At 36.3% G+C, this 18,724-nt stretch overlaps 1 protein-coding gene across 5 annotated transcripts in view; it reads left to right on the forward strand.

The window, feature by feature from the left end:
- MDFIC (MyoD family inhibitor domain containing) overlaps positions 1 to 9,262 on the forward strand; it is a 51,392-nt gene extending 42,130 nt beyond the window's left edge. For all 5 annotated transcript variants that reach the window (XM_014282030.3, XM_005441764.4, XM_014282033.3 and 2 more), the window contains one exon: positions 5,668 to 9,262. In XM_014282030.3, the coding sequence (XP_014137505.1) occupies positions 5,668 to 5,915 (248 nt within the window). In that variant the 3' untranslated portion in view covers positions 5,916 to 9,262. The remainder of the gene's footprint in view (positions 1 to 5,667) is intronic.
- The last annotated feature ends 9,462 nt before the right edge of the window (positions 9,263 to 18,724 follow it).

Raw genomic sequence — 18,724 nt, forward strand, 5'->3', positions numbered from 1 at the left:
GGCTGATGCCCCACCTCTGTGCAATGCACACCTTTAAGAAACTTGTGCCAGGGTGTTTTGCTGCTGGCTGGCTGTGCCACTCTGGCTGGGGGCTTTCTCTGCCATCGGCGTGTTCATCCCTGCCAGGGCTGGCCCCACGCTGCCGGACTGCGGGACGCCTGTAGCTCCTGCTGGGGCTTCTGTTCAGGTCTCTGCAGGGGCCTGGAGTAAACCCCCGCTGAGGACCTCAGCTGCCACTTTGATTGCAGTTTTGCCCTTTTTAATTCTCTCTGCGAGACAGCAGAGTGCCTAGAGATTTGGTTTGAGTTGTCTGAACTCGGTGAATATAGTTATGAAGAGGCTGACCAAGGTCACCATCCTGTAAGTGAGCTTATTTCCCATTGCAGACGTGAAAACCTTTTATCATATGTGACCTGCCTGCTTGGTATGAGAGCTTAATGGGTCAGTTGGTGACAGGTTAGTGTCAGACGTTACAAAAGCAGCACAGATCAGCATGCACATGTGTTCCTCTGTACATTTTTCAGTTTGACTTCTGCATCTCTTGTACAGTGTAGATGGTCGATAGTTCTCTTAAAAGTGTTTGTTAAGTGCAGCCGCACCTTTTCGTAAAAATGAAGAGATGATAAAAGGGAAATTGAAATAAATTTAAAAAAAATACATATTTCAGTACTTAAAAGGAATTGGATATCAGTGTAACATCTATATGCAGAGATTTTAGAAATAAAAAATGGTGTGCACATGCAGACATTGAAAGACATGAACAAAAATTAAAGTTGTTTTATTGTTGATACTGTTTCTTTTCCTTAAAGGAACATAACTGTATACCTCTATAAGGTATAGAGTGGGGCTCTCTGGGCTTTGAAGAACAGTGTGTAAACAGTTTTAAGGGATTTTAGACTATTTCTTGTCTGGATGTTGTCTGTGGTAACGTTTATAACCCAGGAATATTAGATGTTACATGTACGGTATACACTGTTTAGTTAATTCAGCACAAAGTAGCTTGGTGTGTGTGTATGATATAAGCAGCAAAAACTTGGACGAGTTGCTTGGGTTTCTGTTTGCCTTGGCATTGTTTAACATTTTTGATGAAGTTACCTAACAAAACTGTAACTTTTGGGGATGTGCCAAAGAACTAAGGAAACAGCTTTACTTACATCATTATTTAAAAATGCTGCATGGGATGGCCCTTTCTAACTTTCATCCCAGGCAAAATGAAAGGATAATTGAAGATAAGCTTGAATGTCTGAAAGATTTTACTATATTTTTTTACCCAGCTGCGAGTTGGTCTAATAAAATATACTATCACTGCCTACAGACCAAGCCTATTGTAATTTATGCCATTAACTTACAGCTTTCGGCAGCTTGGGTCCTAGTCAATAAATGTGATACTGTGCTTTGATGAAATCAAACGCATTTGATAAAGGAACTAAGGCAGATCTACTGTTTGGGGGGGCGGGGTGTATGTGTGTATGAAGTATACCTCTGTATGTTTTGACACCCCACATCCTTATTTTTATATAGTGCTGTAGTGCAGCATTTCTCCATTGATTAGAGGAAGGTGTAATAGAAGAATTGAAAGCCCGTGAAAATTGGAGATCTGTGTGGTATGGTGTGTAAGTCCTAAGGAAAAGCTTATCTTCATTAATGGTGGACTTACATAATGAGACATAGACGAATTTCTTCTTCTTCAGTGAAAGTATTTAATGAAAACTTAAACGCCAAGAAGCCTGGGAGTTAACCATTTATCAACAGTACTGCATCATGGACATCAAGGCAGGTGGAGTTTGGTCCTTGGTAAAGGCACACTACTAATTCTTAGTTGCGTTAGCGTATCTAATGGGAAAAGAAGAATGAGAAAACCTCCAATTCTCAAATTTTAAAAAAAGAGTATAAAGAAATAGAGCATTTTAAGCTAGCACCTCTTTACAGTAATACAATGTCATAACTGATATTACTATATCATTTTTTTATCAGAAAAACAAAAATACATTCAGAGTTTCCAGAAAACATGCTGTCAGACATTAAGATCATAAAATTTACTTTTTTTTCCCAAATTCTTCCCAGATATATAAATTTTTAGTTCCAGCTGGATTAATGTGTTCCACTGCTCACTCATCTGCAAAAACTATTAGGATTGTGAAGTGGTAAGGTCAAAGAGTGGAAGTTAAGTATAGTCTTTATTCTTAACATGCTTAAATAGTTTTGAAATTATTAAATAATCTGTAATTTAAAATAGTCTCTTTGGTCTTGGAAGCAGGAAAGAATTATTAGAGGGTCTTGTGCAAGCAGTGAAATATATTTTAGTGGTCTCCAACATGGTAATGAAAAACCTGAGGTCATCTCATTTGGAGTGAGCTTTATATAGTGTCTTCTTCCTGGCTGGATTCCACTGGTGATGACACCCTGCAACAGCAGCCAAAGGAAGTGGGGCTTAGCTGTAGAATTTTTTCTATGGAACTGGCAGGTTGCTGTAGGAATATGGGTACTAGAGACGAATATGTGAGTTTCCTGTAGTCTGTAGGTTTGTTATTATTACAAAAAAACTACTGTGACTGTATCTTTTCCTTATAATTATCTTATTGATATCTGTTGATAAGACACTAAGAAGTAGGAGTCATACATGGAAGAAATTATTCTTCCACTCATTTTATCATTGTATTACAGACCTTTAGAGTCATGATTCTGAATTCAGCAAGTTAGGCAGGACTAGGTAACAGCATGCTTTGTCATGTGTTAAATAATTGCTACCTGGATAGCTATTAAAAGTCAATAACATGAAGAATATAAAAGCATGGTTATTTCAGGTTTGTCCTTGAAATGTGGATCAAAGTTTATGTTCATTGTACAAATGAGTTCTTGCAAGAATAAAGAGACCAGTAAAGGGTATCTCTGCTTTATGTTAAGTGTTTGCATAGGTGAAGTACAATTGTTATAGGAAGATTTTCTGAATGGAAAATTAGTTTTGCAATCTGGGGAGAAGAAAATAAAAATAGACAGTAGGTAAGTAAATCCTTTTAGTGTTCCAGTCGCTGAAGAAGAGAAAGACAGACCCTCCACAGTGTTTCCATCGTAGCACTAATGGCCGAAATTTCTGTCTCGGACGATTTTTGGTAGCTTTAACCTTTGAAATACCTTTATTTAAATCAACACAGACTCTTGTAAGTATTGATTTTGCATGGTTTTTAGATTAGGAGGGACAAGTTCTTTTGTGCGTCCAGAAGGTGCTTTCTGAGTGCAGTCCCTTTTGTTTAACCTATGAACTCTGTCTCTTGCCCATCAATAAATATGTATATTCTAATTTCTGATAACGTTTATTTCTCTCCCTGCAATTTTACATAACCCTGCATGAAGCAGGCAAGATTTGTTTGGCATCTTATTTTCAATACTGATACACATAAAGTTTTATTATGGTATTATGTTTAAAAAAAAACATTTGTAGAACAAAAATTGTTATGGTATTAGCTTCTTTCAGCTGTGTTTTAAAGATACAAAACAGTAAAACCCTCAGTTTCTTAAATGTGAAGGCTTCTTAGATAGAACTCTTGGCTTCTTTATCTTTTTCCTTCATATTAAAAGAAAATCTGAAAGGAGATTGTACCTGAACAAATTTAACACCATCTCCATGACAACTAGCTAATTAATCGCTATCGGTCTGGCTTTGGTCCTCTTCAGTGAACTGATACTCCCCAGCTTTATTTCACATCCCTTCTGCATTTTCTATGAAGGTCATTTATTTAGCGACAGCACTTCTTTGGGAAAAGGAGCCTTTTTATACAAGTAACAACTTTCTTTAAACCCAGCTCAGCCTTACCTGTGGTTTCCTTTCAGTTTCGCTTCCTGCACAGTAGCAGGGAGTTTTTGAGGTTGGGGTGCTTTTTTCCTTCTTGCTTTTCCTGATATTTCCATTTTTTCCTTTGGGCATAAGTGTTCATTATGTATATTGTGACTGTGACCACGTTGCAGTACAGACATTCCCAGGCTAAGTTTGGAACTGAGTAGTAAGTAGGAGAAGACAGTCCCCAGCAGAGTGATGTTTAGGGTGGGCCAAGAGCTCAGGTGGTTACTTTGCTGCTTGGGACACATTTTGCAGGTCTGAGCCTCTGTCGCTGCATTGCTGAAGGTATCCATGCTTGCCCATGTGAAGCCATCGCTAAACTATCCTGCAGTCAAAGTTCCTGCGATGTTAGAAGTATTTTGCATCAATCCAGATACTTGCCATGGTTGCTGCATCATTTTTTACATTTATAACTATGTTTAGGAGGGCTGGTAATCGTATTACTGTTGCAAGTAATTGCAAGCTTTCCCCTGTGATAACAAGTCTGCAGCCTGTGAACTGTAAGAACATAATGTCTGTAAATGATCAGACCAATTGCCTATATGTGCCTGTATAGCTCAATATCCTGTCTCTCCTACCGGCTTCTCATAGCAGATACCGGTGTTAGATTGTAGGGACAGGGAAAGGATGAGATGGTGCGGGATATTTTCCCCAGAAAATTTTCCCAGTCTTCAACTGTCTGTGCCTAAAGTTCAAGGCTTGCAAGCAATAAAAAGAAGAATGAAAGCTGAGGCTAGGAAAGAAAAATAATTCTCTGCGCTGAACATTCCCTATATTTCTAAGTTCTCATTTTCTTTCTGGATGACTGTTCACTGCCAGGTACAAATTAAGGATGTTTATACATATAAGGCTCTACATGTTATGTGCTTACTGTGGGAGGAGGGTGAAAACACATGATTATATCCTTCACTACTGCAGTCTCTTTTTCACTGGCACATACTTAGTTCCAGCCTGTGTTTTCCTGTTTCGTCTTGTGGATGCATTAATTGTTTGAAGTTATTCCATGTATTTCCTCTTTAGATGCCGTGTTTTTTGCAGACAGTTTGAGGGACACTTCAATTATCTAGGTGTAATTAAGCAATATTTATGAGAGATGGGTATTGATGTTCAGGTGTAGTTATGAACTCTGTTGAAGATTAAAGTAGCACATTAAAAGGATTGCCAAGATACTTCTATGGAGAAGCAATAGAAAAATCCATGTTTTGACTGAATGTTTTATATACTGTTGAAAATACAGAAATACATATAACATGCTGTTATGCTGGTTTTAAGGTCTGCTTAAAAGTATAAAGAAAGCAAAAATTCGGCAACTCCCTTATTTTTCTTCATAAGTAACAAGCCAACAAAACAGATTCAGAAGGGCAAGATGCATTGGGAGGGGCTGGAAATAATTTTAGGTAGTTTCCTTTATAAGCTGATTTATTTTATTTTTATTTTCTTTAAAAACTTTCTGAGCCTGCTGGAAGAAGTTATGACTGAAGATGATAGATATGGATGTTTTGCATAATAAATGGTTGGAGAAATGGATCTAAGTGGATGTTTAGTACTTGAGATTTGCATGAAGTTGTGAAAGGAAACTTGCATCAAAACCAATACAAAATTGGAGACAAGTTAGGCTGCAAAAGTGACCTTGAAGATGAAAAACATGTTCTTTGTGGTGTTAGATTATGTTTATACTGAATCAGTCTTTCAGCTACTTATTTGGCATTGTGATATATCTGGATTTAGAATAACGTATTAATTAGTCCTTTTTTCTTTTCTTTTTTTTTTTTTTTTTTTTGCTTGTTTTGTTTGTTCATACACGACATGCTACTGAACGGGTATGTATGAAGATTGCTGTGTTCACTGTATCCTGGCTTGCTTGTTTTGTGAGTTTCTCACCCTCTGTAACATTGTTCTGGGACAAGCATCCTGTGGCATCTGCACATCGGAGGCCTGTTGCTGTTGCTGTGGGGACGAGATGGGGGATGACTGTAACTGCCCATGTGACATGGACTGTGGCATAATGGACGCATGTTGTGAATCTTCAGATTGCTTGGAGATCTGCATGGAATGCTGTGGGATCTGCTTCCCATCATGAAATATTTATCCCTTTTTATTTTATTCTCTTTAAAACTGGAGAGCTTTTCTTTAAGTACATTTGAAGAAAGAAAAGGTAAGATTTTCACACAACCAAATGGTATTGCACTGTTAATTCCCTATATATAAATATTTTTTTTTAAAGCAATCCTCAAATCTGTATTCTAACACAAATTGTATAGTTTTGTATGTGAAACTCAAGCTACATTCCTGCTTCCTTTTGGCGTTGCAAATGGAAGATTTTATTGAAACCAAATTACAGGCCTTGTACCACAGGCTGTACGAGAGCAAAATTGCCATTTGAATTGAATGACAGGTTTGGGTCAGAGGAGAGACTGCAGAGCAAAGACTTAAGTATTTTGCCTTTACCTACTTCAGTGTTTAAATGCTCAAATGCCTCAATGCATACCATGTCTTTACAGGTGTTCTGAAGAGCAAAATGGCTTTATTTCAATCTCTTTGGGTTAAAAGCAACTTTGCTCTGTTATTTTAAACTTAATTCAAAAGTCAGCATCAGGAATCTACTGTTGGTTTTCCTACAGTGGTCGCGTTGGGAATATTTCTTTTGTTCTGAATATCTCATTGGTTTGAGAGAGATTCCTGGTATTTTCCCTTGTCATTATTGATACTATGGGAAGACCTGGCAAACTATAGTCAATGCAACTTTTTCTGTGGACTAGAATACCAAGATTGCATTGTTACCAGTCAAGACAGAATGGAGAACTCATATTTTACTTCAGTACTAATATTACTTGAAATGCTTCTTCTTAGAAAGAGACTTTGGAAATACCTGTAGACGTGAAATATATCCTTAGACTAACAGATTAACTAATAGGCTAATCTTCAAAATTTGGCTATAAAAAGGAAATTATCAGGAGTTAACTCAATAATCTGAACCTGAACATTAAGTGGCCATGTCAGTTTTTGTGGCTTTAGGGCCAGTGTCACATAACTTAGTATTTATTTCTTCACTGTGTGAGAAAGATCCACAGAGGATGGCAGAATTTAAACAGGGCATAAAGTCCAAATTAAAACTGACTCAATCAGGGAATTCTGTCATGAATGTAAAAAGCAAACGCTAAAATGTTTGTTCTCTAATACTGTTGAAGTGTTATTTTTAAATAACTGTGTAAAAAAAGGACATTTAAAAAGTATTATATCCTTTAAAAATAAAAGGATTGGGATTTAAAATGTTTGAAAAATAGAGTTAGGATCTGGTGAGCAACTTCTCCCCAAAATCCCATAAAGGTTTTCTGAGAAATATCTCTCTTTGTCATTGTAATTGTTAAATGAATTTGGTCTAACACATCAAGAGGTTTATGGCATTCCCAGATTTAGGGAATAATGGTACCCATTTTCTTTACCATCTGCTAGTTTCTCCCCTCTGTGTCTCTAGCTTTTTCTGTGTAAACCGCCTACACATCTTGATCTCACATACTTAAACTTTCCTATCTACACTCCAGATTTCCCAACTGTAGATTGTTGGATCTTGTAAATTTAGACCTTGTTACAAGAGTCATCAATAGCCAATAGCATATTTCTGTTGCATGAATTGGCCATAAATGTCTCTTTCCGCTGTAGTGAATTCAGTTTATGCAAATGTGACAAGCTAAAGATCATAGGAGTGTGAAGCTAAGTCAACAAATGGTCTGATATTAACCAAAGCTTCTCCCTGTGAACACTGACTAGTAGTGCCTACTACTGCAAGTTATCACTGAAGGTAATATAGCTGAATCCTCAACTATACTAGGGAGCTGGGAGGTGTTATGTTTTGCCTTAACATCTGCAGTATTGTGGTGTATTCTGATGCAATGCAGATTTACTCAGAGGGTTTCTTACCTGTTTTCTGATAGTTACTACAATAATAGATTCTTATCATGGGATTATTTTTTTTCTATATATTGGGCCAGATTCAGATCTGTGTTGCATAATCTAAGTGCGTTTCCATTAATGTCAGAATTTTCCATTGGTTTAGCTCCAGCTAGAGAGCACAAAGATATTATGGTAATAGGCAGGCTAATAAGGAATCATATAGTTAAACTGATAAATTCCCTGAGCTCAGAATCAGGCCCATGGGGCTCAATTATGACTCCTAAAAGTCTGAACCACATTGGGAAGGGGGAAGAGGTGCCTTGGTTGAGTGGCAGTGCCTGGAGGCATTTTGCCTTTGTAAGGCATAATGCCTCTGGGGAAATTGGGGGCATCACTGTGAGCACTGGGACTCTGCACCTTGGAAAAAGTCTAGACGGTGCTTTGCCCATTGCAGGTCTATGGTTGACACTGTGGTGGTGGGGACGTGCTCTCTGGGGCTAGGCAGCACCATGAACTGTCCTTCCTCATGTCCTTGTGGTCATGGAGAGGTGAATTATGGCTGTGTCTTGTCTGATTGTGGTTTTGGGGGTGGGGAAGAGGACTTCAGTCTACTGTCCTGCCCCAATATCCGTGCCCTGCCGGAGCTGTTCCAGTTGTGTGCTTGGAAAACTGCACATTTGCATAACAAGCTTTTAGTGAGTACTGGATGTTAGTAAAAATCACTTGTGCCACAGGATGGTATAATTTTTTAAAACGGAAAATACTAATCTAGGGAGTCCTTTTTCTGTGTAAGAGTTTATCTTTACAGTTTGCTCTACACAAAACCTTGTTTCTAGTTACAGGAACTCAGAGGTTTTTTTGATGTATTGAAATTATGAAAACCTGGGAAACGTATTTACTATTGTTTACTTCCAGTACTGTTAAAATCCAAACGATAATTACAAGAACTTTGTTCATGCATATATGCGTATGTGTACAGACTCTCTTTCACACACATATGCAGATATATTATTTCTTTTCCCACTTCATTTGTGAAATACTAGGAAGTGAAAACAGTGTTTATTAAACCTCACAGTGATTAGAAGTATGACAGAAAATTGAAAAAAAAATATAAACTGTGTGATTTGTTTGACATTTAAATGTAATCTGCTACTGTTTGTCATAGACATATTAGCACTTCTGTAAAATGTATCTTTGTGGCAGAGAATATTATGTAGTTTAAGGAATTCCTTTCTATATTTATAGTCTTAAATTCTGTTTTATAATTTTCACTCTATAGGCAATCTTGTAAGCACCTTGTGTAATTAAAACAAGCAGAATTAGGAGTCAAATGTGAAAATATAGTTTAAATAGAATTAAAACATGAGAACTTAACCGTCTGTTTTATAATAGTTCTTGTGAACTTGTACAGTGTTTCACTATATAGTTCTGCAAACTGGCCCATTTGAAAAAATGGTAACTTGCTGTTTGTATTTTATATCAACTGGATGTGCTATTCTCAAACACTATTTTGAAATAAAGATCTTTATTTTGAAATTTTGGGATATCTTCTTCTTCTAGTCTTGCCCTGTTACTCTTCCATATGATAATTTCATATCTTATTTGTGATTTTTTTTTCCCTGTTATAATGCTTCCTGAAGGGTTTGCCCTTCAGGTGAGTTGCACGGAGGGTGAGCCAGTTACCTGAGTTGTTTTACAGGTGGAGCTAAACCAGCTCAGGCACTGGAAGCTGTGCTAGTATGAATCTCCAACAGTACAAGCGTTCATCATTAAGAGGGCAAATTCATTCCTTAGTGAAGTTGTGTTAATAAGGTGAAATTGCAGTGATGATTAAATTTGATCAAAATGAAAAGTATTTTAATACATCTGCAGCAATAGTATTCAGTTTACTGAAAACAAGTTGAACAAGGGTGTAGTTGGTTCATAGTATTGCAGTAGACATATTAAGGTCTAATGGCTTATGTGGCCTATGAAATGAAGGCTTAGACACAGTACCACGATTTTAAAGTAAGCTATGTTTTTAAAAACAGTTTAAACACAGACTGTTTCAACTGTGATTTAAGAAAAGATTTTTTTCTTGTTGGCTTAAGCTGAGTGTGAACATGTATAGGCTGCTTCAGAACTGCAGAAACGGCATGTCTACAGTCTTGTGCACTAATGTTTCTATGTCTGTTTTAAATTTATTGAACATTCTACCATATCTGTGTATACATGGGCCTTTAGAGAGTCTAAAAAAAGATTCTGATTTGTCTTCTCTGGATGTTACAGAGGTAAGATGTTAAAACTGACAGTAATCGTGCTTGAGTGTGTACCATGAAGTCTTGCCATTGAGATTGTGTGCCAAAATAATACTTTCTATAAGATAACTGATAAATTCATAGACAAATAGCACCATTTGAGACTTATTATGGATGTTCTAGTCAATATGCATAACATATTTCTAGAAAGAAATTACTTCTGTGAAGAAGAATCAGGAACATTTGGGAGATTTTGGATTGAATAATGACTGTTTCAGCCATGGTACTCATGTTAAGAACTGTTTGTTGAGTTTGGTGAATCATTGTTTTCACAATCTCCTAAATGAACTATTTCTGAACTTTTCACACTTTTTAAAAAAAAAAAATAATTGTCTTAACAATCGCAATATTTGATGTATGTTCTCAGAAAGCAATGCCAACTGATGTATTTCCACAGTAACGCCTCTTTTGTCAGCAGTCTTGTAACTTTCTGAAAGGCAGCAGATGTTATCATAGAATGAATCACAGAATGAACCATATACGTGAAATCTTACTCTTGGCCCCCAAATTAGATGAAAGGTTAGAGAAATATCTCATGCTATCTTCTCTCTGTCCCTCTCTTTGTCTTACATGTGAGTACCTACACCATGTGTTGGAAGACATCTGATAGTTTTGAAGGTGAGAGTAGTAGCTCTAGAATCCTACAGGCACTAATCATACATGGTTTCCTACCTTCTAAGTCTTCTGACAGTTCTTAGCACTTCCAAAGAGAGTACGAGGACCTTAACTCGGTTTTGGCATCTATACCCTGCGCCCACTTCCATGATGCACTTGTTCCCTGTGCTCAGTATACTCGAATGTGAAGTTGATTGATTGTACAGGATTAAACCTTCTCATGAGCACTTGCTTATGCTATTTACCAGTGATTTGGTGCTAGTGACAAAAAGGGTGGCCTTTCTCTTCTTTAGAAGTCTTTGATATGATGGGCTATTTCTATTGTAGTTGGAAAGAGAGAAATTTCTCTGAATTCCCGTTCTGCAAAACAAGCAGATGTTGAGTTTGATTAGGTGATCTTAATCTCTGTGTTTTTTAGCATATCAGTTCACCTCACTTAAAACTTAATTTAGTGAAACACTGCATACAATCCTGTTTGTCTCCTTTATGTATGTGTATTACAGCAATTGTTAGTATGTTACCATTCAATACTCATAAAAATGGGATATTAGATGAAAGATTGTGTAATACTTTTTTTACCTCGAATAGTATCTTACTAATTTTTAGTCTTATATGCATATGCTGTTTTAACTGACAAAATACTCCACTGTAATTGAGGCTCTTTATACCGTCTCAGTAGGGTATGTAATTGGTGCCCAAGCACTGTACAATTCCTCTTCAATCAGTGGTGCAGGCTTCTGCAATTTGTCTCATCTCCAAGTTGCCCAAAGTGACCACACTGTGAATGTGCTGTAGTCCAGCTTGTATGTGTTTCACATTACAATCCTTTTCCACAGCACCTACCTTTATTTCTTTAGATTTATCACAAGGTGATTTGTTTTGTTGGGTGGGTGGGGTTTTTTTTAATATTTTTTGTTGTTGTTGTTCAAAGAGAACAGAAAGGGTTTTTATTATGTAGATCTAGGACAATAACCAGGACGTATGTTACATTGTAAGTTATTTCTTCATCTTTTCTGTGTTCACTGCTACACGCAGCTCCTAGTCAGACAGACTTGTGAAACTGATATCTTTGGAACTTTGGAATATATCTAAGTAATTGTAGCTCCACAGTGTTCTATATTTAAATACATGCAGTTCAAAATTTATTGATTCTGTCTTGCTTGTTGAAATAAAGAACTGAAAGTTCTGTCGAGCTGAACTCTGCCGTCTTGCAAACTGGCAATCTTCAAAATAGTTCTACTCACAAGAATAAGACTAGTACATTAGTTTAAAATTAATACATTTTACAGCAGCATATCTGTGCTAATTTTTAGATGCTGTGCTACTTTCAGTTACCGAAGACTAATAAGAACAAGCTGGGGAAAAAAAAGTATTAAACAACATGGTTTGCTTTGCTCCCTAGGAAATGCAACTCCGTTTGTCTGTTTCTTCATGGGAGGAGGAGACACCTTGATTACATATTTAATGTAGGCTAACAGCAGTGGTTTAGAATCCACAATAACTTCAAGGTCATTACAAGTATCGTGTGAAGGATGAAGGGGAAACACAGTGCAAGGGTTCCACAACTGTTGACAGCTGCTGTCTCTGCATCAGTAATCAGTTGCGTTGCAACTACCAAGCTTTCGTGGGGTTAATTTTAAGAAAATTAAGGTATCCGTGACTGAAGTTTTATATTCAGTCTTGTTTCTTCAGAAAAAATCATCAGACTTATTTACACAATTACATTTTAGTAAACTATTTTGCTTAAGTGCAACACATATTCTGGCAAAAGTACATTAAACAGCAATCCAAAAGCAATTTAGCTGCTGAAGGCATTATTTTCTTCTAATTATTCACAAATTAATGAATAAAATTAAATTCCAATCACTGAAAAATTGAAGCAATGGTGAGAATCAGAACTACAGATTAGTTAAAGCTATGCAATGCATAAAAGAATTAAAGCTTTCTTTTATTCAAATTCAGTGCTTAAAAAAGAACAAATCCATCATCTTGAAATTTGACTTGTAGCTTGACATTAAAAATAATATGAGTAGAATTTTCAGTGGGGTAAGCACAAAACTAGTTCAAGTAGTGTCACTCTCAATTAATGTACTCAGGTGGTGTGCCCATTAAAATTCCCACTTGTGGGTTCAGCTTTCTATGCAAATGGGGTCATTACCTGGAGAATTTAATTGGGTATGACACTGAGAGTAGGAATTTTCCTTTCAAAATAAACCTACTTGCACACATTTTCACTAGAAATTTGATTGTTACATATACTTCATATTGTTTGGCTCTATAAATATTTACCAAAATTGAGAATGTCTTCACTTATTTATTTTTTTACAGGTGATTCATAATGCATCAAAATGATTTTTAAATTGTTCCGTGTATCGCATATGCAAGTCTTGTTACAAAAACCTGTGGTGAAAATGTACTTTTTGGTGTTAAAATGATACTTTACATGTTTCACATCCTTTTAAAGCTGATAGTAATTTTTATAGCATCTAAAAGCAGAAGTGTAATATTTTTGTAGTGTAAGTACATGTAAATGAAAAAAGACCGTATCATACTGAATTTCTATCTCACACATTGTTTAGAAACTCACATTGTTTGGAAAGCACAAAAATACACTGTGTTTCTGAGTAATCTTAAACTGTTGCTGGAAATTACTTTGCAGAATCATTTGTATAAATGAAGCTTAATACTAAAAGATACTAATACCAAAATATACACATAAATACTGTGGAAACATGTAGAAGTAAATGGTTGGAAGGAACTTCTGGAGAACTTCTAGTTCATCAGTCTAAACCGAAAGAGTGTCTAAAAACATGTTCTTGAAAACCTCTGAGGATGGGAAATTTGGACACTCTAGAGACAGTCGACACTAGTGCTACAGTAGTCTTACAGATAGAAAGCTTTTCTAACTTCCAATTTAATCTTATTTTTGTTTCCGCAAGTAAGACTGATGTATCCATGTTCTGTTCCCAGTGGATGTGTAGAACAATCACCATTCTTGTGTTATAACCTTTCATATATTAACCTTTCATATAGTTTGGGTACTCCTGCCCCATTTTCTTTTACGTAGTCCAAAGAAATCCAGTCCAGTCTCTTCAACCTGTTCAGGACGACATTCGTTTCAGGCATGACAGACTGTGTGAGCTGTGCTTCCCGTATCAAAGTATCACAAGACTGAGGGAATGATTTGTGAAGAGACATTGCTGGTGAGAAACATAGGTGGTGGATGGTATATTGAGGTAAGAAATGTATTAATGACTATAACGTGCATGAATTTCTATGACGTGAAAGTTGGCAGTATTTCAGTTGCACCTTAACTTCTGTAAAGGAAACGGTCCAAAGAATCAAAATCATGATCTTCTACATAAACACCTAAAAGATTTTCATGGGATTTGTTGCGCATTTTCTAAAATTTCCAGGGTGGAGGCCTGCAAGTAATGTCTTAGCAAACAAACAGAGAAAATTATCTCTATTTGTTACTTCTGTATTTTTGCTCCCTCTCATTTTTACCTTCTCAGCATTTCACCACTGTTCACTAGCCAGCATACTCTGTTTTCTCTAAAACTTTTTGTCCAGTTCTATTGGTTCTCATTGCTCTCTGATTATAATAATAATTTTGCAAAAATAATTAAGTACATATTTATCTATGAAAAAAACCCTGCTACTGAAGAGTGGTGTTTTGCTTATTAAACTTAGCTGCAACTTTGTGGTAGCCTTAGAATATGATTTTAAGACCTTAGGCAAGAGTGGATTTTAACATAAACAAATTGCATTTCAAAGGGTTGATGCTACCTTAGTACTTTTCCATGTTCAAAAATGTTAATTGGAATTTGGGGAAAGCTCATTTTATTCTCAGGGAAGATCATTGGAAGCTTGATCTGGAAATAATGACAAATTGAATTACGGAAAAAATACTAATGCATGTCAATATAGTTTTACAGGAAATACTTATCAATTATTACTCACTGATGAGAATAAAAGTTTGGCTGATAAAAAATGATTGTGTAGCCATAATATACTTGAGTTCTTGAGTTCTTAACAGATTTGACTTAGGCCTTATATGACATCCTGATTTGCAGGATTATACTTTAATATGTGCAGATGATGTAGACTGAAACGGAGTAACTGTTAGGTCTCAAACAGTAGTTGTCAAATGAAATCATTGTTAAAAGGGTGATTTTATAGAGGTTCTGCAGCAATTGGTGCTGTGCCTGCCACTGTTCAACATTTTCATCAATGATCTGGAAGCACTTCTAGTAGAATTTGTAGATGAATGAATAGTTGATGAAACAGTAAATTAAATACGTACCTTATTACCAGGTGCTTATTTAGAGCAATCTGGATGTGGTAGGGTGGACCTCTTCTGAGAAAATGTTTTTCTAGCCTATGAAAATGAAAGGAAATAGGCTTTTTAGAAAAAGGATTAATTTAAAATACTTTGAAAAGACTTGAGGCTCATGATGAAGAAGGTACTGAACAATGGTTTTCAGTTGAAATGCTGTGGCTTTTCATGGTGACATTTGAATTTTAAACGGGTAATGCAGTGAGTGGAAGCAGGGAAGAGTGTGTCCTTCGGAAATCGGTTTCAGAACACTGCTTCCTGACCTTCGTGCTTTGATAAACAGAAATAGTCCAAACCAGAGACACTGAAATGACTTAGAGACATAAAATCACTTTAAAAAGAGAGAATTTCACAGGTGTTCTACTCAAGTTTATCCAGCAGAAGACTGAGATGTGACTTCTTCACACTGTACTGGGCACAAATTACGGTGTTCTGAAGCTTTCCTTATTCTACCGGAGAGATGCAGAAAGAGCGAAAATCTCAAGCCAAACAAAAATTGATGTCCAATTTCTTACCTGAATGTAATTGTGAAGATAGTAATGAGCAGAAGTACCAAACCCAGCATTTGTTTACTCACCTCCCTATAGCCTTAGTTCACAACTGAATGTGTTTCTGAAAGATACGCTTACCCTTAAAAAGACGGTGTGTATATCTGCGTACATGCAAATATATATAGCATATATAGAGAAAATATATATACAGTATTAATAAATGTTGAACTGGATGGAATTTTATTACCTTTAATATTAGCGAGGTTAGATGAGGTGGTGCAATAATACCCCATGCCTTTGTTGTCTATAGGCAGTAATTATTTTAATCACTTGAATGAGGTTTGTAGAATTCTTACTTTTGTCAAACATTAAAAAGAATGGAAGGAAATTTTTTCCATAAAACTTCTATTGGCATAAGGTTTCTATATATTCTAATGTAGAAGAAAAGTAGCACTGTTGTGTACTGTTTATCACCTGTGTTCAGAGATTTCATTGTTTAATGAGGAAGTAACGTTTTCTGACCCACGCTTTGCAAGTAACATACATCAGATAAAGCAGGGGCACATCTTCTGGGTCTGCAAGGTGGGTCGTTTCTTGACTGTCTTCCTGTAAAAGGTTCTACAACATATCTGTGGGTTGGTGTTTTATTAGGTGGAGGGTGTTTTGTTTGGGTTTTTTTCTTTCCTTACCCTTACTGGTAGGAGCATGAGGATGAGAAGTACCGGTATATATGTCTAATCTACTGAATGGGCTGAAGTGGGGCTTTTATTGCTAGGGCAGGATCTCCACAACACAAAGATGTACGTCCTCTCTCACAGCAGCTGCCTGGGATAATGTGGTGGTCACAGATGTTTCCCATACTGACATTCAAATATGGTGAATGTAGGTTATAGTTCTGGACTAGTAATTCAAATAAAGATTAATTTCTATTGCAAAAATGTAAAACACATTAAATGTTAATTCCAAGGGCAGAGCTAAATTGAAGTCCCTAAGAAAATACTTTAAATTAGATGAATTACCTGTAAAACAAACATCACAGATAAAAAGCGAATTTACTTAATATAAAAAAGTTCATAAAATGGGCTGTGAAAGGAGGATTAGCAGCAATGTTAAGATGAATAGTCCACTCACACTGAAATAAAGCATGAAAGTTCATCTATGATATAGAAGTTTATGGAAAATTTACAAGATAAAATGCATTCCAGTGTATTAAACAAAAGACCACTGGGATTTGTGTGCTGTGAGCTGTCAGCAGGCTCATCATAACCATTACGAATCTACTCTGAAATGTTAAAAAAGCAAAAATACAGAGCCAGAAGTGGGTAATGACTTGTGGGTTTGGATTTTTTTTGGTTTTTTGTTTGTTTGTTTGTTTTTTAATGCTATCCTTCCACATGTTGCAATGCAGGAAATTACAGAGCAGGTGGAAAGGTCAGGTGTGTGTAGAGACTTTACTGCATATTTCACTTCCCTGCTCCTTAGTTAGAGGTTAATACAAATGCTGCGTTACATTGATTCAGCAATAGTTTTGCATTCCCCTACTCCAGGAGAAATTGTAACTCACAAACTCTGCCGTTAGGTTTATTTATTTATTTATTTCCCTCAGGCTGCTTCTCCAGTTCTGTAGGTTCTTGGGGAGTCAAATGATAAAATGAAAATTGACCCCTATGGAAATCATGAGTAGTGTGTTAGAATGTATTGTGAGACATATGGGGAATTCTCCAATGGCAAAGTGAATTTTCCTTTTTCTTAGCCTTGTTTCCAGAGAGAAGAGGGCTTAATAATCCACTGTGATGTATATGCTTGCATGTGTGTTTGGCCATTTTCTTGTTCCCTGCTAGTAACTTTTAAACCTGTTTATTTAATTAATTTTTTATTATTATAAATTTTATAAAGAAAATATATTTTATAATAATAAAATGGTTTTATTAAAAATATTAAAATTTATAAAAGCAAAAAATTTAAAGCAACTGAAAAAGAGAGCAATTCAAAAAAACGCAAACAAACGAAGGGGAACGGGCCTCTTTTTACCCTACTGAGGGGGCAATTGCAGAGTTTGCTTGGCTGTTATAAACTGTCAGAGGATCCACAGAAGGGAGGCTTACTAAAAATGTTTAATTGTGAAAAAAACTACAGCTGAAGTTCACGTTTTATTAAATGCAAGGGAATCAAGCTGAGAGACTGAAATCCCACAAATGAAAATTAATTCCACTACTCATGGAACAAGCCATTTCCTGATTTAAGCTTGACTTCCATAAATATGAATAGTTTACATTGCTTTCAAAATAAATCCTACTTCTTTGTGTCCTGTTTTGTAATGTTTAGTTTCAGAAAAGTTACGGTATTCCCCTTTAATGATTTAGGACTTTTTCCCCACCAAATAGCATTCTAAATCTGTTGTTCCAAGGCAGCCTTCAGGAAGAAAACTAGAAATGTCTGAAAAAATAATTTGATAGTGGCTAAGAAAAAAAATTTGAAGGGCTGAAAAAGAAACTTTTTCTTATTAGCCGATACACTTATTTTCTTTTTACCAATAACAACATTTGACTCAAGATGAAATTTGTAACTTTTTAATTCCATGTAACGTACCAAAGCTACTGTTAGCAATAAAAATTTTCTAATGGAAAAATAAATAATATACTGTGTAGTGGTGCTCCCAGTTAGCATTAATAAAGTATTATAATTTTACAACCAGAAGTAGCACAGTGGTTGTCACGTTTTACTGTACACATAGCTTGATTGTTGCAGAGCAGACATCTGCCAGAAACATTTCAGTTTAGCATGATGAATTTACTGTAACCCTGTCAAAAATCACATAACAATGCCAAAGTATCGCTTTGAATATAGCCTGAAAAACAGAAATAAGTGTGTTGAGGAAAGTTTTCGAATTCGCTCAGAATCCAGTCATTACTGGTGTTACGGCCCGGCACGTAGGAATGCTGCTGTTCCGTGGGGGATTCCCGGGAATTCATCAGGGTAGTGAAAATAAAGATCCTGTTGACTGTAGGTGCCCCGCGTAGGCTATCAGCACCCCAGCAAGGACGCCGGCGCACACAGGGCAGGCAATTTGCACAGAAGTGTAAAGACTTTTCGAAGCCTTTGGTTCAAATTAAAATGGGAAGCACACCGTTTGTTTGTGACGTCTTCTGTGCTGACTGTATTTCAAATGCTTGATTTTTTTACCCGTTATGTATGAAACACCGCGCTGGGGTGCTTGGGTTAATATGCTTGTTGAAGCCTTTTGTTGAATTCTGTG

The sequence above is a fragment of the Falco cherrug genome, chromosome 5 (assembly GCF_023634085.1).
Source record: "Falco cherrug isolate bFalChe1 chromosome 5, bFalChe1.pri, whole genome shotgun sequence".
NCBI classification, from domain to species: Eukaryota; Metazoa; Chordata; class Aves; order Falconiformes; family Falconidae; genus Falco; species Falco cherrug.